The sequence below is a fragment of the Epinephelus lanceolatus genome, chromosome 17 (assembly GCF_041903045.1).
Source record: "Epinephelus lanceolatus isolate andai-2023 chromosome 17, ASM4190304v1, whole genome shotgun sequence".
In the NCBI taxonomy this organism is placed as follows: domain Eukaryota; kingdom Metazoa; phylum Chordata; class Actinopteri; order Perciformes; family Serranidae; genus Epinephelus; species Epinephelus lanceolatus.
The window spans coordinates 30,016,153-30,040,161 of NC_135750.1; the positions used below are offsets into that span (position 1 = coordinate 30,016,153).

Here is a 24,009-nt window from a genome sequence, read left to right on the forward strand (position 1 = left end):
ACAATCAATGTACTCCTTCAAATTTAAGCTGTATATTTGTCTTTGTAAAGAAAAGGACAACCAGCATTTGTAGAACAATGAATCACTGATACAGATACATAACACATTAAAACAGGATTATTGTGGAACTCAAAATGTTAACTGTACTGGTATTAGTCCTTGTACATCAGATAATTAGTTTAAACTGTAAAATAGTAAACCAAAATGTTTAAGTACGTATTAACTTATCTCTCCATATTTACATGATTTTCAACTAGCCTATATACTTAAGCAGCATAACAGAATTCATGAAATTCAGTTATGGCTTTTGGTTTTGGTGTGCCACCCATCTGGCCACCCCTATAAGAAATTTCTGGGTGCACCACTGCTGCTGTAGCATTATCTGGATTCTTTTGGTGCTGTGCACTCAAAGGTCAGAAGGTGAAATGGAGATTGTATCTCTCTTTATGGCTAACACATAGCTTCTCAATATTAACTTGACTATAAAATAATGGGAAATTATTGAAATTTGAACTCTTGTGACTTATTTGTGTGCATTGAAGTCAGTGACTGTGTCTTCAGCATAGATATGACTGTTCCAGGGAAAGAGCCTCTTTTTCACCTGATATTTACCTTTTTGATCCAAATGTCTTCTGGTCAGGAGACATCTGTTTTACTAAGTTTCTGCAAGATGCCGGCTTCCGTTTGCTTACCTCTCCTCCTCCATTCTCCTATTAAAATAAAAACACAACACTTTTGACTCAGTCGCTGATGTAATGCCACTTTAATACCCCTGTAGGGTGGTCATTTTCATCACAATCAGGGTTTCGATCCTGAAGGACGAACAATCCCTCGCAGATCCTTCAGGTCTGAAACATTGATCTGTGTAGTGAAAATAAACTCCAGCTGGGAGGATTACAGCGCGTAGACTGTATCCTTTAAACTCTGCATGCCCCCTGTCGAGCCCAGAATGGCCAGGATGGAAGGACATCGGTGCCTCCAGTATTGCCAGCTGGCTGATAAGGGCTGGCACTGCCGCACCATGGGAATTTTGGGTGATGAAGATATTCATTGTTTTGCCATCTGCTGAGTCACTGCCTGACCTCACTGCTGAACGAAGGAATTTGACCCCATGTGTGCATGTGCACGCATGTGAGCATGTCATGTATTATTTGTGAGTGTCTGTTTTTCAATGCATGTGTGCACAGTCCACAGCCCAGCCCACTACTTCATGGAGCTCACCATAAACACTTTGCTCCCATTCACTGCACACACCTACTTAGTCTTACTTACCATCTGCTGCCACATGTTGTATTGTTGTGTGTGTTGTGTTTGCTGCAAAGTTGAAGGGCTGAGTTAAGCTCTAGAGGAGAAGAGCATTAAAAAGACATTAATTAGGTGTTGCGATGTATTCCCAGTCGTTGCAAAATCAAGAGTTATAGCACCGCACTAAGCCCTTATGGAGATGGAGCCTGTAGGCTTGATAAAATCATTATAAGTTTGATAGATAATGGAAGTTGAAGGGTGATGCAGTGCCAGTAGATAAAGGTGGGAGGGTAAGGTTGTCAGATGATTTTCTGTGTGTGTGTGTGTGTGTGTGTGTGTGTGTGTCTGTGTGTCTGTGTGTCTGTGTGCGTGTGCTTGTACATGTGTAGTTTCCCATATGTCTCTGTCTATCTTGGCTCATGTGCTGTGCTGCAGTCAGATTAGTGTGAGGGCGTGCTTGTTTGCAGACTTAAGAGTGACTCCACACAACGCCTTCCCGCTCCTCGCCCCGAGTGTCCTCAGAGAGTGCGGCTCACTCCTGCGGGACTCGTCTCATTAGTTCAGTAATTAAGATAAACGAGGTTTTAATTGCAGCTGTGATTTATGCTAATGATTGTGGGACTCAAGATGAGGATTTCCTCTCCCTCCTCCAATCAGAGGGCGGATCTGGGATTTGATGTGTACAAGAGATAGCATCACAGCAGCGCTCTGCCTCCAATATTGCAGTTGTTATTGTTTGTTGTGATGGGGGGGTTCTGATGGTAAATCCCTGGCCCACAGGGTATGATGTATCCCTTATTGGACCTCTGACCTACTGGTCTCATTATATATCATAAGCTTAAGCTCAGTACTGATCAGAGCTTTCTGTAAGCTTTCTGCTTGTATGTTTTTTTTTTACCCAAAATGCTCCAACAATAGCAAATTCTCCCACCATGAACAAACAAGGATATCACTCTGTGCCTTCAGTGTTTGTTGCCCTAAACAAACATATATACTGGGGAGGTGATACTGATTTAATGACCTTTTAATGACCTAATACTCATCACTTTGGATGCTGCTGTAATTGCTCCTTATATTTCCTTGTCCTATAAACAGTGACACCTAAATGTGAGTCTTCTATTTAATGATGTAAAGGCCTGCATGTCTCAATTATGATTTACAGTATAATTATCAAAGCCTAAAGACCAGCTTAAAAGCTGCATTAACCATGTGATGTGTACTTCCCAAACTATTGAAATAAGCAAGATAAAAAATAATAGTTTCTTCACGTCTAATCCACCAATAATCATGTTAGTATGCCTTAGATTGCTTAGGGGCATGCTGGACTGAAACTAAATCATGAGTGTGAGAGATTTTAGTGATTAATGAATGTGTAATTTCTGCAAGCCTTTTTATTTGAGAGAGCTTTGCAGAGTCACTGACAAATCATTATTGATCAGACAAAAGTTATAGAGGTGCTCTGGCAATTATCATTATTACCGAGCTCTCTCCTGGTACTGCTAATGTTTGGCCAAATATTTGATATGTGATCAAACTAAAATGGAAGGAGCCTCTGTCTGTCTGTCTGTCTGTCTGTCTGTCTGTCTGTCCTTCGATTTTCTCAACAACTGTTCATCCAATTGACTTCATATGTTTGCACCCAAATACCACACATACTCTAGCACTGATGCGAGGCGCAACTATTTCATGGCAGGTGTATTGCTCAGGAACCAAGGAGGCACAGTGTCGAGAGTGAAGTTTGGATTAAAGGTTCTCTAGAAAAAGGTGCAAGCTGCAATACCGGGGCCAAGTAATCGGCCCGTTCTGAACAGGCACGTTTTGAATGGTGATTGCAGTAGTAAAATCTTAATGCACTTCCCCTCATCTGAAACTCTCACCTGAAAGGACTTAACATTTTGTGTGTAACAAAAATGAGATCTTCACTTCATTACATTTTCTGAGTCAGTCGAATTTGGCCACTGGCAATATTATATCAAGTGATGCCTCTTACAATCCTAAATGTGCATTAAAGACCTGTTTAAAGGTTCTGTACTGGGCTCATGCTGGTAATTGGCCCATTAGGAAATGCAGGAAGGATAGCAGAAGAATTCCACAGGTGCTCAGGTATCTCTTTTGAGAAGCAACCAGCGTGTTCAGGGAATCAAATATCTGCTTGCTCAGTCTTGTTTCACTGGTTGCTATGACTCCAGTCACTGTCGGTAATGTTAAGTGACCTTTTCCCGCAACAGTTCTAGTCTTACTCCAAGGATAAATTTTTACAAAACATAAAGACCATGTAGTGTGTTGAGCCTTAGTGGTTTTCAAATAAAAAACAGTTTTAGCAATGGGTTTTTGCAGTGAGCTTGGATTCACAGGTACAGTGTATTTCAGCGTAGCTTTTGACAAGAGCTCCAGCAGCAAACAATCCCAAAACATCTGCTATTATCCACTCAAACCCACCTCTGAGGACGACCAAGGCAGGAACACAGCCTTGGTCAGTCTCACCAACACCAGCAACCTTGAGGGACTGACACTCCAAAGCCCAGACAGAGTCACTCTGGCACAATGTCCACACAATACATGCTCGTGAGGATGTCTTAGCTACATGGACACACACATACACATAACGAGATAGAGGGATAGAGGAAGAAGGTAAAATAAAAGGGATCAAATCACAGTATGATTCTTAAGAAATATGAAAATACCCCAAATTTGGGCCCAATAGTCGTAAAATTTACCTCTCTAAAAAGAGCATGTCTATCTGTGATTCCTATTACAGAGAGTTAAAGGCCAACAAGTCTTGTCCAAGAGTATTGCTGTCCGTTAGGATAAGAGTTAAGCCCTCGTGTAAACTTTGTGTAGCCTCTCCACTGTGCTGTAATGATAGTGTAAGAACAAGCAGAATAAAAGTCAGCCAAGCGTCTTGCAGAATGAAAGGACATCCCCCAAGCCTTTCATATCAGCCCCTTGTTTATCTGTGTGTGCTTGTTTCTATCTCTTTTGTCACACACAAGCACAACTAATCCCATCTTAAGCCCTTTTCCATCTCTACCCTTTCTTTCCTTTTAGATGATTCTTCCTCTCTCATTGCATCGTCTCCGTGTTGGAAACTGCAGCAAAGATATTGTCCCAATGCCAACCAACTCCTAGTTCTCACATTCTCTTGCCTGACCGCATTGGATTTTAATTTGCAGCAACCCAAGCAGAATAATTGTCTAAATTGATAAAAGATGATAACTCATTTTTTTCTATTTACTAAAAAAATCCAACACTGTTCTGAAGTTTGTCAGAGGCTGCGGAGTGAGACCACATATTGTACTGACGCACAGTCAAAGCGTAGCCACAGGCATCCACTGACTTCCTTGGCCTTTGTCTGGGACAGCATGTGAACACCCTGTCTGTACCCTGTCCAGTGCAGTGGATCTGAGGGAGATGACTGTCTTTGTGTATCAGCCTTCTCCCAGCATACAGGTCAGACAGGTATGGCCACGCCATTTCCTGCCTGGACAAACTGATAAGTAGTAAAGGCGATTATTTCCCCTCCTCTGCCTTTTCTCACATATCTCTATCCTTCAATACTGCTACACCCTGATGCTCTGATTCCATACTACCTAACTCGTATCAGCAGGCACGCTGTAATATGGACAAGGCTAATACCTGTTATTCTATGGGGAGCTCTTATTGTGACTGCCGCATCACTGGGATTTCTCTGGGTTTTCAATTAGACGCTCTGAGGCTCTCTGCAGCCCGTTGCTATGTAATCTCTTGGAGGAGGCAGATAGTCAGCGGGACACTGATCACAACACAATTCAAAGTCTAGTCGACTCTGGTAGAGCCTAGCAGTCGTGTTTACAGTCAAGTCCAGACCTCACTGGGCTATGATACAGGTCTCATACAACTGGTTTCCATCTTCTCTTCATTCATTGGATTTAATCCAAACAGATTCCTCGGTCAGTCAATATACCACTGTTACATGCACTGTGCAATTCACACTAGAAATCCAGATTAAATATCTTACAACTACTAAGATATATATATATATATACATATATATGTATATATATATATATATATATATACACACATATATATATGTATATATGTTAAAAAGAAAACAGCAATGAAGAAAATACGAAAAGATAAGATTACATTTACCAAGGTTCAGTCAGAATCCTCCACTCCGCCCTTGATCTCATTCGGCAGTTGTTGTCACCTCAAAGCAAATTTTTTTAGCAACATTACATCCCTAACATATATATTCCAGCTTTATCTATTGGTGTTAGAGGTTCTCCTTTATTTTCATTTATCTGCGGGATAAAGGGGATACTGCTGGCTTTGAGAAATGTTATCCTAAGCTATCTGCTTCTGAACAAGCACATTTCCAGATGCCAAACCCAATTTCCTCTGCTTCTGTCTTCCAGCCAGCTGTTGTTTTGTACAGAGCGTGCAGAAACAGATTTGGATCGTCTAGCAAACTGCAAAAAATAAATAAATATATAAATAAAAAATCAGATAGTAGGGTAAATCCCAAGTACTGTAATCTACTCTTAGAGACACAGAAAAAAATTCTCACACACACGTGCACACACAAAGTGAAGAGATAAGACTACACTGCCAGCTCAATGTTCTGTTGAAAAGAGAAAATGTGACACCTTGAGCTGACAGATCAAAGCCTGCAATCAATATCTCTGAGTTTGATTATTTTCCACAAGACCTGAAGATTGTGGATCGATGCCTTTGTCTGTGAGCAGGTTGAGAATCAGTTTAGCTTTTACTGCGGCATCTGGAACCAAAGTCAACAGAGGAAGCACTCAGGAATGTGTAGTTTAGTTTGTTCTAAGTACGATAATAAATGGACAATTACTTAGTGAGAGGAGGTGAGATATTACGCTGTATCTTTGTGCCCATTATTGCAGAGATTGTTGTTCAGGTGCAGAAAGTGGTACGCCAATCTTAGTCTGGCGTTCTGCAAAAACACGACCATTTCAGCAGGTGGGAAGCAGGTGTGGGATCATAATGGGGCTTGGCGATAAAACAGTGACAGGTAGCCTATCTCAATATAATTTTCGTCAATAGATAAACCACAAATGTTTCATAATTGTGATATTATTGATAGAATTTTACCCATACACCGGGAGAGGGAGATGCTATGCATTTTAAATGCTAGGTGTGGCCGCCAGTAAACAGAAGATGAAAAAGTAGAAGAAAAATACGAGACGAGCCACCCAGCTTATGTGTAGGTTACAACACTGAAGTGTATGCTATCATGTTAAAACAATGTTCAGCATGCTCATAGTTATTTTTATTTTGCTTGTTTTGACCACGGATAACAGCGCTGGGCTACCCTACAATTAAATTCACCACATAACATAAGCCAAGTCAGCTGTATGGGTAGTCGACCTCCCATACTACTTGCGGCTACATCCTTAAAATACAGTGACATAACGTGAATAACCAGGACTTCACGTAATGTGAATAAAGCTTTAATACATTGGCTCATCAGTATACATGATGTTTGCCTGAGTTACGTCAGATAGATTCTCATGAGCTATGGTGGTTGCTTAACAATGAATGATCCCACACTACTTCACAGTATCATCAAAATCGGTCTTTTGTCATAGTTTTGATTGGGAAATGGCAGAAAATAATACTGTACATTTAATACTACATAAAATAGTGACTGCAGGTGAAATTTTTCGTTTGTCTATTTATTTTCTTTACATTGTCTGCTAAAACACTTACAAAATGCCTGCACAAAGAGTTTAACATGCTCCCAGCCACAAGTAAGATAATATCTTACTTGTGGCCACAAGTAAGATAATATCTTACTTGTGGCTGGTAGCATGATAAACTCATAGGCATATTATGCCTATTTGTTGTTTTATTTATTGGCATCATTTTGATCATAATTGTTTTGAAACCACCTCAGATACGCGACATGTTTCACTGTTTGGAAAGAGTCTGTCATGTCCTGACAATAAAGAATAGTTTGAACCACAATTTTCGAACCTGGTTTCTTCAACATTAACTCAGGAGCAAAAATCAGCCATAAAACTTGAAAGAAATAATGATTTGACATTTATTGTGATAATTGTTGATATTGATAACATTTTGGGCCATTTTGCTCAGCCCTAGGTTGTGGTCTAATCCTGCAGGTTCACTGGGTAGAGTACTTGGAGAGAGGGTGGCAACTGGGCAGATAACATAAATCTCCGACACCCTTTTTCACACAAAACCTACCGACTTTGTATGGGTATGTGGGGTCATGGATGAAGAGCATTAGGTAAAGTATTACCCACCCTACAGAGATGTAAACAGAATGTAAACGATAACCACACAATTGACCTATGGCTAAGCCACACCCCCCTCCACTCACTTGGACAAAATATCAACATTCAGTGACCAGCGCTATAGCCGGTGTCACAGTACATGGCATTTCGCATGAGGCAATTGATGATTTTTGGGGACAAAACCAATCAGATTTCATTGAGAAGTAACCAAAAGGGCCTAAACTACGCATTGGAGGGATATATTCATCATTTTATTGTTGAGAAGGTTGATGAAAAGCTTAAATTACAAGCCAAAATTTACAGGTCCCAGTGTAAGTGTGATAAACCACATCTCGTTGCCGTCACCATCAAAGACAACAAGATAGAGGATCAGCATTGTTCCACTGAAGTTAAGGTTTTTGGCTCAGAATATGAGAAAAGGATAACAGCCTTTTTAACGTTTGCAAACCTTTGATATCTCTGTGATTACAGATAAGTTAATGAAGCTAAGCTCCATAAGTAAACGTTCGTTTAACTAGAGCCCTTTTAGAACTTAGATCGCGCCCAAAAAATTCAGCCCAACCCAGCCCGAGCTCGTGCACGTCATGTCCGGGACCGGACCGGCCCGTCCAATTAACTGTAATTATGGGCCCGAGCCCGATTAAGACCTGACATTTTTTAATAAGTTGGCTGTTATAATTAACGCTAAGGGCACACCGAGCGTGTTAGTGCCACGGAAGTCCTGTGAGTGTACTCGCAGGCGCTTGACTGTCCACACAGGCAGCGCATTTCTCCTGCGCTCTCCGCGCCGGTTAAACATCAACTCCACTCGTCTGTTCCCATCAGTACTCGTTTTTTCACTTCAACAGGTCATTTTAAACATGGATAAGTCCATATTTTTATCGTTTTTTATAACGTAATAAGTTAATGACAACTTGCCATTGCATGTCCATGTATTGAGCGTGTTGGGTAAACACTGAATGAATAGGGCATATTTTTTGGAGGCACGGAAAGCCGCTGTCCCTCCCACTTATCTCTAACCCCCCCCCCCATCTGTATGTGTGAATTACAACCCCCAACCTGTAGCCATTTCTCTCTCTCTCTCATATCTGACTCTCTCTCTCTCTCTCTCTCTCTCTCTCCCTCTCTCTCTCTCTCTCTCTCTCATATCTGACCGGCTCGGCCTGAGCCCGTCAGAGGGGTGGGGGGTCCCGGCCTGACCCAGCTTGGGCCCGCGGGCCGGGTCGGGCCAGGCTCAGGCTCAGGCAGAGAATCTAAGCTCTAAGCCCTTTGGACAACAGCTAACAATGATGTACGATCACCAAAGTACAAAACTAGAACAAAACAGGCTAATAAACTCCCAGCAAACGAGGTGACATAATGAACAACGCAGCTGGGAGCTAACATTAGGCTAACTTTAGCTAATGTTAGCTAGAGATGTTAAAGATAACTTTATATTTCTTTCCAGTAAAGTGACAATATGTTGCCTCAAACTTTTTCACAAACTTTGACACTTTCTCAGTTGAGATGTGGTTTAGGAAGGGGTAAAAATACACCCCGTTGCCCAGCCTCTTGGAATACCTTGTGTTGTTTGACCATTTTTAAACTTCAAATCTCCAAAAAAGCTCATAAAACTGAACAAAACTGACTTTCTGTAATGCATTTCAGTGGACGTCCAGGCAGAGAATGTCCGAGTGTGTGGGAATGGCTATACACACTGTGATTGGCTCATCGCGTTTGAGGGCGGGGCTTAGCTATAGGTCAATTGTATCCCCATCCTTTCTGACATTTTCTGTCATGCTAGATGTTTTTTCCTAAATCCCAGTCACATTAAAGGTAAGAGTTAAATGACTCAGATCGCTTGACACTATAGTGTACTGCACTGAGTCATAGTTGAATTCAGTCTTCTGAGAATTCTCAGGGGTGTGCCATTATGGCCACAGTCTCCACTGGAAAACTGGACTTGCTCTACAGAAGTTTGTACTGTTCCTTGCAGTAACTCCTTGCTGAAAAAGCAGACACCATTTTGTAACAAGGTGGAGGACGCCATGAAAGCAACAGTGTAAGTGTGTCTAACCAGCTGTGTCAACCACACAGAGTGTGATACCTGGGCAAGAAAGCAAGTTGCTTTCATCTGCCGTGTATTGTCTTAGAATATTTGTCCTTGAACCTTTTTTTGAAGAAAAACTTTTGATGAAACTAGTTCATTGAGTATTCATGAAATGCAGCTTGTCTGCCAATGGCAAGACACCCACAGGGCCATTATCACTCTACATCACACACACAAAAACACATACAAATGCACTGGTAGCTGTCATACAGGGGGGTGTGCGTCAATGCACAGATGAGCATGTGCACAAGCAAGTCAGTGTATGCGAGAAGCTGTTCATTTAGATTTAGAAGTGAGTGTAGTTTGAAGACAATAACTAAAACCTCATCATCAACATGATTTGGCTGTAGGCGTAATCCTTAGAAGTGACACTAATTTGTGTACATTTAGCAAAGTACACAAAATCTTAGCCCCAAGACTATGAGCACTGGCTGCATGCCATATCACATTACTAGAATGTTCCAGCGCCCCCATGGTGTTGTCACAAACTAGAGAAAACAGTTGTCACTGGCTTAGTCATGGCGATTACACTTGGAGAACTCCTGCTTCGGCTGTCCTCAAAAGCTCATTGCTCGGAGAAAGTCATTGTCATCCACTTGTCGCACGCCCGATTGAACTCATCAGATCAAATGCCTTATTTCTTCTGTTCTCTTGGGCAATCCCCGCATAATAACTACACATGTATGTTTTCCACTTCTGCAACTCAATACACTCCTGTTTCCAACCTCTCTGTTTTTCCCACTCTGTCTCCTCTGTCCTGCTTTTTGTTTGTGGAGAATGAGAATTTCATTGAGGAAACTGTTCTCCGTAAATGAGCCTTCATTTCATTGTTCATGACATAAAAATTTAAATGTGTTTGTCAATAGATAATATGAAATCCGTACCTGTGCTTTTCTTTATGCTTTGGTAATGCTGAGATTATTCAAAGTGGCAAAATTATTTGGATTACTTTTATCTCGTAATTGTTGTATTAGCTATTGAAGCTATTGCACACATACAAAATTTGCACCACAAGGAAATAATGGTGTGAGTTTGTTTGTCTGTGCGTGCATGCTTTTGGGCATTTATTTAGGTAGGTGTGTGTGTGTGTGTGTGTGTGTGTGTGTGTGTGTGTGTGGTTATTGCGTGAGAGAGAGAGAGCGAGCATTTAAGTGTGTACTCCACACTAGACAAAATCATGGCATGGTTTCTCATTTTCCAGTCCAGTACTGTCGGTAATGTGAGAGCATGGCTAATCCCCCGGAGTCTCACATCATAGAATCAAGCTCTGCCAGTTAGCACCACATCCACTCTGACACACACACACACACACACACACATACACACACATACACACACGTGCATACTCTACCTACATAAGAATTCAGAATAGAAATATTTTAACACACACGGAGCACATAAACACATCCACTAAATATGAATATCAAACGCGAATAGGAAGTGTGCATTTATTTGTGCTAAATTTGACTGTGTGCATAACTGCGTGCAGCCATTTTCACCCCCTGGGGGTCTAATCACAGTGTCCTGGCAGATCACTGGAGAACACTTTCTATCAGCAATTAGAATATGATTATATTTTCCTCTCAGTGGGAGCTGTGAGTCACTGTGTAATTTCAGTCTGTGTCTCTGGTCAAGCTCGACACAGCAGAGCTGAGGTGGAAGGTCGTTCTGTGGAACCTGAAGCAGTGAGTCAAAGCCTCTTTACCAGATGCATCCAGAGAGTAGAACCAACAGTCTGCTGTTACTGTGCACATGTACATTAGAGCACACCACTTATGTGCTTTTGCAGGTGTGTGTTTTTGTGTGTGTTGGTGTATAGACGCCACTCGTTGCTTGGCCAGGTGAGTGCCCAGTCGTCCGGGTAAGAAGCGGCTGTTGGAGTAGATTGGCATGCAAGTCAGTCCACTGAAGCTGACAAACCAATTTAGAGGCACGATGCCCACACTGAGTGGGTCTGAGTCTCTGATGCGCATTATCCCACCACCACCACCAATCATTATCAACATCAACCTCCTTACTGCCCCCTCCCATCCAGGCAAAAAAGTAAATGTTGCAATGAATGTGTCAGCTTATTTTCACTGGTGCATGATGTAAAATGACAGGCATTTTTCCCCAAGTTAAGTCTAACTGTGACAAACTAATACACCTAATAAGCGACTTGGCCCAAGCAGTTTCTGTAGGATTATTACATTGATTACAAAGGGTCATCGTTTTGCTAGGGAACATTCAATATTATCGATCTTCTGTTTCATGCTCTTCTTTTTTTCTGGGTCTGAAATCCAAATTGTGAGACCATCCTCCCAAGAAATATGCAAGCATCAGTGCTTTAAGCAAATGGTCTATCTCAGAAAAACGACATATCTTCACATTCAAGACGAAGGTAATGCCCTCTAGCAGTGTAACATTATTATAGAGCCCCCCCTTTCAGCTGGGAGATGTGTTCAAGCACTGAGTTTTCTACATTCTATAAGCTTAAATGTAAAGAAAGGAAATAGTATTACACATTTTTTTCTTATTGAACAGAACATCACAACCTTGCACCTTTTGAATTCAGTAGTCTTTCTTTCACCGAATAAGACTAGCTTAATTGACTTGTTAACTCATTGAAAATGCACTTCATTCAAGCTCTACAGAAATGACAAATCTTTCTAAAAAAACAAAGTCTTAGTCTTGTTTGTCATCTAGTTAGATGGTCCACTGCTCCAACAATTACCAGCTCTGATTTGTTTGAAATAATCCTTTAATTCACTGAGTAAAAATATGCTGTTTTTCTGCTTTGTCATTTGTGGCCGGCTTGTTTCTAGTCTTGTCACATTATCCCTACCACTTGCAGATGCCATCTTTCTCAGCTCAGCTGCCTTTTCCACCAGTAAATACTGACCTCTGGTGGTGCACGCTGTGCACTACAATGCAATACATCACCTCAATACAGCATCTCTGTATCAGTTATTATAAAGAGAAGTGTCTATATTTTTCATGGTATTGAAAATCATACTTTTGAGAGCAGGGGCGTTGTTTCAGCAAAAGCTAAGGTATGGCATTATGACATGACGTCACAGAGATACTGATGATGGAGTTTCAAAAATATGAACTTATATAAAACTTCACTTTGGTCTTTGACCTGTCAGAAGTGCATACTATGCTATTGAAAACTGTTTCAAAGGACATGAAGGTGTTTCTCACGTTCATAATACCTCATGTCTGCATGTAATGCACGACTTGGTGAGAGCAGTGAAATCATCGGACCTATTTTGGTGCATATTTCAGCACCACGGACAGCGAGAGGACGTTTAATCATCATTAGTCATGTGTTTAACTTCACAGAAAATAAAGAAAATAAATTAATCACAAGCTTATTTCTAGAAGATAACCAAGGGGTCCAGTGTATGACACACAGTAAAGGTCTCCAGAGACTGAAAATACAAGCTTAACATGCCGGCATGAAGAAAAAACCCCCACGTACAATCAGACAGGCTTCAAGACATCAATTAGACAGGCTGTCTACAGCAGCAGAGCAAAATGCTTTTACAACACACAGATAACTCACATAACTCCTAACTCGCGGAGGAGCGAAGTAGCGAACAATTTATTCAGTAACACTTGTTTTTTTCTCCCGATTCCAAGGTATGGCAGCTGCCATACCTTAACATACCTAAATGACGCCTATGTTTGAGATGTCTAAACTGTCACACTGCACAAACCTAAACTGAACCAGTTTACAGTATATTATCCTGCCAGCCAAAAAGCCATTGAAATGTATAGGCGTATGCCCACTTCCTCTTCAGTAGCCTACCCATCTACCTAGTAGTACACCCACCTCATCAGCTATGACCACACCAATGACTATAGGTGTATAATCAGAAAATAAAAATTGATTAAAAATTTAAACTGTGACCTGTAACGATTTTTTAATGCACAGTATGCATTGTTGTCCTGACCAATCACTCTGTAATACTCTAAAGTTTAAAGTATGATTTTAATGTAAATTGTCGGCATGTGTGTATTTTTAGTTGAGTTTTAATCATGTTGGGAATTTGAGCATTGCAGGAGTCACACTGCATTCCTATTAACACTTTCCTCCAGGTCCACAATTAAATAGATTATGTAAGCTGGATATAATCATCAGTAGTTTTTGTCCCTTCTGCCTCTCTCCCTTTCTCCACCTTTTGGCCTCAATCCAGGCTAATTACCCAAGGGCTGTGCTCTCTCTGCTGGCCTGCCTCCCATCTCTACACCCCCTCTGTGCGCTTTGTTCTGTAGCTTCCCTCCTCTCCATTCCAGGCTAGGTACAGGGCAATAATAGAGCAGGGAGTGGGGTGTGGGGAACACAGGCACAGGTTAATCTGTTGACCCCAGCCGTTGTGCCCTGTAGACTTACCATCTGACCATGTTTCTCAGGAGTCTAGACCTCAGCTATAAACTATCTGAAAGAGAGTCATTCTTAATCCCTCAAAGTGCAGCGCAGGGTCCATAGTGTGCCCTACTTACAAAAAAAGTACTGTGAAAACAATGTGAATTCAGAGGACATGCTTTTTGGCATGTAGGATTTTTTTTTTACACTTTGAACAATGTTACATGTACTGATCAGTGACTACATGCAGGAAAAAAACTTTTTTTTAACACACAGTATTTTAAAGTTTTAATATTTAAGCAAGTCAGAGAGCAGTTCTTGGAGTGTTGATAGCTTTGCTCTCCACTCTAAATTTAGATCATTTCAGTCTAGAAAGTTGTGTTTCATTTTTAATGAACAGATGTTGTGTAGTATGATAGATGAAATAACACCTCTGCTTTTCACTAATATGTCTGAAATCTGCTCATATCAAATGATCTGTAGTAGACAATAGTGAATCAGAACCCAGATGTGGTGGTACATTTTTCCTCTGTCCTGTAATGGCTGGAATGACTTACATCTGTAGTATTCCCTTTTAAACCTGTCCTGTGAATATATTACTGGTATGATGACTTTATGTGTGTTTCAGGTAGACAATTATATACTTGACAAACAAAGCAGCAATGGTCAAAATGCAAAGCTGCAGTGCCGTTTTACTACTTTATGAATTTACTGCTTGTAGCGTAGCTTGTAGTTTATTCTCTTTATATTACATAAAGATTCTTTGTGTTTTTTTCTTGCTTTTTAAAACACATAACACCCCCTTCATGCCCCATGTGTCCAGACTGAATCTAGATATGATTTAACCTGATTACATTTATACCTGTTTTGTTTTGTTTTTTTGTTTTTTTTTTAATATTTGCAGATAAATGTGTAAAATAAGGATTCAAAAAAAAAGTTTGAACATTATGCAGGACAGATGAGAAGCCAAAAATGGCTTAAGAAGATAAAGATACCTCCCTGATTAAATAACAGTAAACATACCAAAAAAAAGAAAAGAATAAAAATAAAAAAAATGCATAGTTGATCACAGGTTTAAGACTAAGCAGTAATACAGACTTTATAAAAAATGTACAAATTACAAAAAGTTTATGTATGCAAGCTGAGATGCATTACAAAGGAATCAGTGAAGGGCTGTAAATTGCTGTGTGTTTTAATGAATATTGATTAAGGGACAAAATAGAAGACAAAACAGTAATACTTTATTAATAATAATATATACAGTGTCCACATTGAAAGCCAAATGAGATCTGATCGCGCCGTCCAGTTCAAACAACCAAACGCAGTCCGAACAAGCCCCGCCCCCGCCTGTAAACATATAATATGAATGAGAAAACAATTTTATTTTTATATTTTTTAATTACAGTTATATAGGGTGCACATCATGATAATATCTACATTTTCAGAGACAATATTGGTATAGAAATAAAACAAATATTTTTCAAAAGTCTAGTTTACTAGTCTATATCTTTCTTTCTTATATATGTCAGAGCCACTCAGCAAGGTAGACAAGGTCGAAACAAGCCTACCTGATTGTAAGACACTGACTGACAAGAAGAATACATTACAGATGAGGGAGACACCCCAGTGGTGTCTACATCAGATGAGAGATAGACCATTGTGTGCCTTCAGCCTCAGGTGAGGGAGAGCCATGTTCTCCACAAACGTAATTGTTGTATGTAGATTGAAAACGTAGTTGCATTTAGATGTATGTTCAATGTGTTCACAAGGCGTCCCGGACCACCTCCAGAGGTGGATTGGCTCATCAGATCACGATTCGTCCTCAATGTGTTTTGAGTGCATTTACACCTGTACATTTTAATGTAGTCAGGCACTATCCAATGGCAATACGATTTCCACAGATGCATATCAGTGCAGTTTGTTAAGAGATTCCTATTTTCAGCTTTATAACCTGGTAACTATTGTGTATATATCCACATATTTTTCTACTTTTACATAGACAGGAAATTATTTCACTGAGAATGTTTGCTCTTTTTTCATTCAGAGATTATCCTGTTAAATATACAGTATGTGGGAGCACAGAGGAGCTGCTGGGCTGTCAGAGCCGTAAGAGTGGTCTGTATTAACAAGACATAAGTGAATTAGTTCCAGGTGGACTTGACTGTCAGCGCCCTCTCATACAGCTCTGTCTGCTCCATTGTTTGCTCCACTGAGCAGATCGCTCTGATAACATTCTCATGTATGAACTGCCATTATCTCTAGATTGCACAGGGGCTTCTTCAGGTCTCATGCAACACATGTGATGGGCATAACAAATCACAATAAGGTTGTGAAGGTGTTATGTGTTTTTTAATGGGACTTATTTGACTTGATGGAGGGAATAGGTTGGGTGAGTGCCACCGGCCAATGCGGGGGGGGGGGGGGGGGGGGGGGGGGGGGGGGGGATTAACAGTGGAGAAGTGAGGGTGATTAGGTTTATTTTCGCTTATTGTCTCCATCTGCTGGGTGCAATTAGCAGGCAACAACCACAGCCACAAGATGCCTGAGAGAGAGTGAGACTGAGTGTCACGGTAGAGTTTGAGAGAGGTGAGAGGAAACTTAATGAGAAGGACTGTAATTTTAAAAAGAAGAGAGGGAATAAGAAAATATGTGAAGAGGACTCAAGTGGGTCTCAGTCTAATATTTTAACCTGTGTAATCGAAGTGAATAGAGAACACCAGGCACACTTGAACTTGTTAATGAGAACAGTGCAGCGTTCATAATTTGTATCACTTCTCTTTGAAGAAGTGCATGGACTATGACAAAGTTAATGCAATTCATCAGCCCATGTAAAGTGATGTAGTTCAGGAGGATTGTGCAGTGTGCTAACACAGTATCAGTCTTGTGTGCGATCATATTGTCTTGAGCTTTGAATAAGCGTTTTAGAATTTTGGGGCAATATTGTATCCTCAGCAGAAGCTTAGCTTATTTCAAGTAATTAAATAAGCATACTGGATTTTCAATATTGAAAGTGAATTAAAATCATAATGCAACTTGAATTCAGTGAATGTGAATTGACTGTAGAAGAGACAGAAGGAGGGGAAGCTGACAAAGAAACAGAAGCAGTGAAAGGAGGGCAGACGGTGACAGATGAAACAAAGGGATGCAGGAGAGGCAACTTGTGGATGGGTTGGAGGTGGTGGGTCAGCCAAAGGCAGGTAGAGAGACAAAAGACAGCCCAGCAAAAGCCGTATCCATATTGCATGAAATAGAGACGTGCACATAGCTCATCCAGCGCCTTCCTGTCCAGAGGCTCCCAGGTGCATCCCAGGGGTTATGTTGAATTATACACAACGCCGGTTTCGTTTGTCCCTCTGACTTTCTTATCTCTGTCTGTCTTTCTCTCTCCCTCCATCCATCCATCCATCCAGGGAACACCAACAGCGTTTTTGCCCTGGACTACATCAGCGGGTCCCTGACAGTGAATGGCCAGCTGGACAGAGAAAACCCACTCTACTCAGCAGGATTCACTCTCACTGTCAAGGTGAGCTACTGACTGGGGGGGGGGGGGGGGCAGCTGAGGGGTGGAGGGACTGTCGCAGCCAAGAGAAGGGATCGAAATCTGTTTCGCCGGTGGATCAAAAGAGGGCTTTGATATGATAGTATATTAAATCAATGCAGTGTCTGGGTTTTATATAGCCTCAAAAGACCTGCTAAATGCAAGACTTCACTCCCAATTCACACTGTACATATTGTGACAGTCTTTGAGGTAGATACACACTGCTATAATTAAGAAAGATTTCAAGGTCAGTACTTTGTTAAACACTGACTAAATGCAAGATTCTGCAGTACTTTATATGTTTATAGACGCTGTGTCGAATATGACCCACACAAATTCAAGTTCCTTTATTGGGCTTGTCAGTGAAGACGTTTGTGTTTGTGATTCTGTGATAATGTTCCCTTTAGGGGCTTGTGTTCAGTGAACAGCCAGCAGCCAGGGAGGACAGGAGGAGCAGAGGAGGACAAGATAAAGGAACAGGATTTAGAGTCCTCTTCAATGCTCAGGGTTCCTTTGTTCTTCCCTCTTTTCCTTTTTTCTTGAGTTTGAAGCAGGTGCAGCCGCTGAATCCCTCTGTCCCTCCACTGAGCCTAAAATCTATCGCACTTGGCTTTTTAGCATGTCAGTCCTGCCCTCTCACCCCACCCTCGGCCTTCCCACCTTGTCCACTCCACCACTTTTCTTTTTCCTTGTCATTTCTTCTCTTCCAGTATTGTACACCAAGTGGTTCCCACGGGGTGTGAGAGGGTGCGTGAAATGGATTTCCAAGTGCAACTGAAAGTGGAAGGATTTGCGATCAAAGACATAGTTTTTCCCGTGTAACTGCAATGTTACGTTTGAGGATTTTGATGGCATGTCAAGTCAAATCGTTTGCACCTGTACATCACAACAAATGGCCTTTTAAGAGCACCTAATAGCCTCACTAGCACTCACGTATTTACTCATGCAGCTGCTGTTATTGCTCATAACAAGCAAGTTGTATGACATTTTTTTATGAGAGATACAACATTGAGATACAACTGGCTCTGAGGTTTAATACAAAAAAAGATGCTGGCTTACATATTCCAGCCTCAGTCTATCTTTTTAATTGAAATCAATAATTACAAAGAAGAAAAGTAGAATAAGCGAAAGTGCTGAAAACGAAAAAAATGTCGCCCAAAATGTATTTATAAGATATGGATTTTTTTCCCTCTACATTTTCTCTCCCCCTCTCTGCTTGTGCTTTCTTAGGTGGTGCTACTATTGATTGCGGTGTGCCATAGTAATACAACTAATTTCTCAACTTCAGGGAGCTTAGATAGTGCTGAGCGTGTGGAGGTGGAGGTCAAATGATTCAGTGGCGTTGGGACGAGAGAGGCTAAACTACCTTGATTACCCAGAGACCAGCATGTTGTTCTTGCCTCTGCTCCTATTGCTTCTCCTATTGCTTGTGACACTCTTCCATCAATAAAGGACCACAGCTGCCCATTCCTATCTTTCTCTCCTATTTTTCTCATTTCAGAGGCCTCACATCTTCGATACTCAGGCAGCCAGAAACGGGGAGAGTGTGTAATTGTGTCTTCTCAATGGGACTCCTTTCTCCCAAATCCCATTGGGTGTATGTATGTGTATGTGTGGATGGACATGTCCTGGCCCTCTCTTGGCCTCACTTTGAGCCTATTTCTATGATTGCTTTGAGTCCGTCCGTCCACCTTTTGATCCAATAAATGAACAGTTGTAAATACCTGGCTGAGATTGCGTGCGGACCACCTCCATCCAAAATGACATTTTCGGTGCAATCAAATCTCGCTCTCACTCTCTCTGTCTCTTTATCTCTTTCTCTCCACTTCCCCCGGTTGCTCTCTATAAGGCCACAGAGTTGAAAGATGATCGCCGTCCATCTGATGCGACAGTGATGACCACCTTTACCATCCTGCTAATTGACAAGAATGACAACGCACCAAAGTTCAACAGTTCTGAGTATCGTGTTCACATCACCGAACTGGCCCAGGTGGGCTTTGCCCTTCCCCTCTTCATCCAGGCTGAAGACAAGGACGAGGTGGGTGGATTTCAGCCTGATGGCTGACACAGTCACAACATTGTTACATTGGGCTGATACTCTTATCCAGATTAGGTTGCAATGATACCATACTGCTTCTGTATCTTACCATTTTTAGTAGAGATGTCTCATGCCGATCCTAAGAATTCATATCCGGACCAATCTGGGCATATTTTAATGGATCGGTATTGGATGAGATATCGCTGATCAGAATTTGATCCTTTCTTTACTGCACTCAGCAGTTCTTTCTACAACAGCCTGCTAGTATGTAAGTGCTGTTCTCCTGTACTCCTTTAAGTATTTTACTATATGCAGGTGAAAATTAAAGTATGTCAATGTAAAAATGTCTCTGTGTAAGTACCTCTGAATTCAGACACAGGGGTTGGCAACACACACTGATTTGCTGAGCTCCAACACTAACGAATCTCCTATCTCTGATTGTCGCTTTCACTGGTTAAAATGACAGATGTAGCCGGCAGCAGTTGATGGAATTAACGTTAATTCCATGAGTAACTTGATGACAGGCCAAAATGAAACTTTCTGTTGTCTGCTTAAAGTAATGTCTGCAGCTGTTGTCTGTCAGAAATCATTTGTGAGGGAAGAACCTCCACACTGAAACACTGAGTGTTTTTGTAGTCACAACAACACATTCTCTGTCTTGCTATGGGCTGTCAATCTCGTTTTACCTCATGGGTCACATACAGCCCAATTTGATCTCAAGTGGGCCATACCAGTAAAACCACTGAATAGTAACGTGTCAATAACAACATCACCAGAATGTTCTTTCTTTTAGTGTAAAAAAGTACACTCTGAAAATAGTCATCCATTTACAAAAGGGACAATTAACAAGCCTGAGATGTCTGAAGAAAAATAAGTGGAGTTTCAACCATATGCCTCAATTTGTCCACATTCAGCCAGTCTGCTACTCACTGTCATTACATGCGCATTTTTCCATACATTTCCACTCCTGTGTAGTAACGCAGGCATCACCACACCAAACTAAAGTGGAGGCTATTAAGGAAGCAGGTTAAGTTATCCCCTGCCTTACAAACCATTTACAAATCAATCATTTTGACAGTGCCTTAGCAATAGGGTTCCAATAAGGTGTATGTTTGACACCCATGCTCTAGTTTATCGCTTCGTGTCAATCCCAGGAGTCTTTAATTCGTTAGATATTCATTAATTGTATCTATAATTTAAGCTTATAAATGTAATAGTTTTGAACTAGGACCTTCAGTATTTGGATCAAGTAGCTTGCGGAAAATAAGGTGTGTCAGCTTAAGTTGGCTACAGATGTTATTTCAGTGTCAACATTTAAGTAAATAGAAGTATCAGATCAGACTCTGTTGGCAGATGCCCAGTATTCAAGGACACAGATCAGGATCAGGGCCAGAAAACGTAATCATACAAATAGAGTTATTATTATTATTAATGAACAACCTGGCATTCCCAGGGACTGAAGAAGTACCTCAGAGACTAACAGCTGGCAGTGACACAAGGCATCAATGAAGGATTCATTAGTCTCATTTGCAAGACATTTTTCACTCTGTATTCAATCAGATAAGATCTCTCTACAGAGGCGAGTAGGACAGCTACATGTGAGTGGTGTGTATTTTGTGTTGTCATTTCTAGGTTTCAGTTTATCTGGTTTATAAATGCAGCAGCCAAAAAGAACATCAGCCACTCCATGAAACAAAGTGCACAGCAGCTGTGTGTGTGTGTGTGTGTGTGTGTGTGTGTGTGTGTGTGTGTGTGTGTGTGTGTGTGTGTATGCGTGCGTGCGTGCGTGCGTGCGTGCGTGCCTGCGTGCCTGCGTGCCTGTGTGTGTGGACTGTCAGCGTGGACTGTCAGCAGCAGTGTACAACAACACGCCTTAGTGTGCTTTAGTGTGTCCGCCACTTCCCATTAGTTGTATCTATCATCCTACTGTGGTGACACACACTCAGACACTAACACACACACACAGAAACACTTTTTCACTTTACGCTTGCTCTGCCACTCTGTCTCTCTCTTACTTTCCCTCTCCATCTCTCACATGTGCACATGCTCGCTCACACCAGCGCATTGGACTCGACTACAATTTAATTTGCTCTGGAAGAGATGGGATAGAGCATCAAATTATACCTAACGAGGAAAATCAATCACCTAGGGTGCAGATAAGCCGAAAGCTAGTCAACTCTGATTGATTCAGGCACAGCAGCCGCCAGGGTGGAATTTGACAGATAACTGCAAGTCAAGTGGATAGAGAAAAAGGTGGAGAGTAAAGAGAGACAGACATGAGGAGAGGAAAGGAAAGGAGGAACTCTAAGAAAAATGGTTGGACAGAAAGTAGCCTGCAATGGAGCAAAACTAGAAGTCTGAATAATTGGTGAAGCGAGAAGAAACAGAGAGAACGGCAGACGGAAGAGAAAGGAAGCACTTGAAGGAGCGATAGGAGGAGTATTTAGTTGCAAGTCTGTTTATTTATTCCAAGGATGGTGTGTTGCAATGGTGAGGGAGAGACCACGAGTGCATTGCTGCACGCAGGTGGGGTGACGACCCAGACACCTGGCATGTGATAAGAGGTCCCTCTGTGGGTTACCACCCAACATTTTACCACTAGCAAAAGCAGCACTCAGTCTGAGGAGGTACCCTGCCTCAAAGCATTACAGTATCTCCATGATAAGATTGCTCACCATAAATTGAGGAATAGCTATGGTAATTCTGAGTTTTAATCAGATTCACCATAGATGCTGCATTAGAAAGCACTCCCTCAGAAGCAGTCTGTTAGCAGCCACGGCTCACTGCATATTTGTCATAAAACTAAATGCATCAGGAAGATCCCAGAGAAATGGGAAATGCAGTTGTGTTCCCACATTGTGTGCTGGAGACTTAGAAATTCCCTGCTCTCTACCAGTGCTGGATTGTAACACTGATGCCAATACTCCACATATGCGTCCATTCCAACAAGTAAAATCTAGGAGACGTTTTTGTCTTGCACTTTTGTATTGCTGTTTTGATCCTTTAAACCTGTATGTCAGTGCTGCTACACACACTCGTTCACACTCCGCTACACCTGTGCTTTAATCTCACTTTTTCCAAGTGTGAGGGATTATAGGCAGACGTTTCATTTCTTAGACTATGACACAAGTGGTAGTTACCTCTCTCTCTGTCTGTTGCTCCCTTCACATCCTCTTCTGCTCGGTTAGCATCTATAAAACTTTTGCTGCTGGAACTTGTCACTAAACTTTGTGGCAGTCGCGTCTGACAGGGTGCTTTTATTGGGGGCTTCTAAAGGCAGAAGCAAATGGACGGGCAATTACGTTTATGGGCAGTTTGAGGTGACATCCCTGCATATTGGATGGTCTTTTAAATAGGAGTCATCAGCCACAATGGTTCTCCCAGAGATGAAAACAAAAACAAGGGGGCTATTTCAACCGCCAGCATAATGCCAATCGACCACCGCACCCGTCTTCCTCTGTCTGCCACAATGGCTACGTGATTGGCTGCCCTGCAGCTCTATATATAAAGACAGGAGGGATCTAGAGATGTTTTCTCAGCTAAAGACAGCCACAGGCTTCCCGGGTCTGTGATGTCATTTTGACCCTGACTTGGTTTATATTTACTCATGATGCCTTCGTACTGTGTGATTTATCTCAGGCAGAGAAGTAAGAGAAAGATGAAGTTTATAGGGCTTTTTTTAGAGGTTATGCAGAATTTAACTAAATCACTTATGAAATGGCACTAGCCTCGCCATCCAGACCCACCTGGTTATACAGAACATAATATTTCTAAATCAGGCTCTATGCTCATAATTGAACATTGTTTTTTTTATCATACATTATAGTGAGCCTGAAACCAAACCCAGACACGTGCATCTGTATTGAGGTAGATAGTCATGGCTGTCATCAGGGATCACATCATCGCTTCTTTTTCTCCTTTATACAACACACACTGTGACTATTAAAGCACACTGTTACAACCAGGCTTGGGTAGTATCACATTACATGTTAGCAGGATTATGTAATCAAATTGCACAAAATAAGTAACTATAATCAGCCCAGACTACATTTGAAAAAAGTGTAATTAGATGAGTTACATTCTCAAAGATTATTTGATTACATTTTGATTATATCTTTTAAAAAAATGCCAATTTAAAATATATTAATTATTTTTTCAGGAATAGCAAAGCTTCAATAACTAATGAAAAGTGTGTCTGACAGGGATTTCTGGATAATGGAGTTTTTATTCCTTTTTATTTACACTGAAAATGAAAGAGACACATTTTTGGCAAGTGCTCCATGTGGCCTTTGATTAAGAAATGGCAGAAACAAAAACACAAAAGAAATAGCATCCCATGTTCTCGAATACACACAGTACGCTTGTAGTTTGTGCCAGTACTGTTGAGTAATTTCATTTGACCAGCTGTAAATGCTGAATATGCTGAATGCTTTTTATTTGCATTTTGAGATGTTGAGAACTAAAATTTTTGTGGCTGCG

General features: G+C 41.2%; 1 protein-coding gene across 2 annotated transcripts in view; it reads left to right on the forward strand.

Moving 5' to 3' along the window:
* The window catches only part of cdh23 (cadherin-related 23), a 210,503-nt gene that overhangs the window by 98,529 nt on the left and 87,965 nt on the right, over positions 1–24,009 (forward strand). For both annotated transcript variants that reach the window (XM_078160989.1, XM_078160990.1), the window contains exons 10-11: positions 17,365–17,477; positions 19,342–19,530. In XM_078160989.1, coding sequence (XP_078017115.1) covers positions 17,365–17,477; positions 19,342–19,530 — 302 coding nt within the window. The remainder of the gene's footprint in view (positions 1–17,364; positions 17,478–19,341; positions 19,531–24,009) is intronic.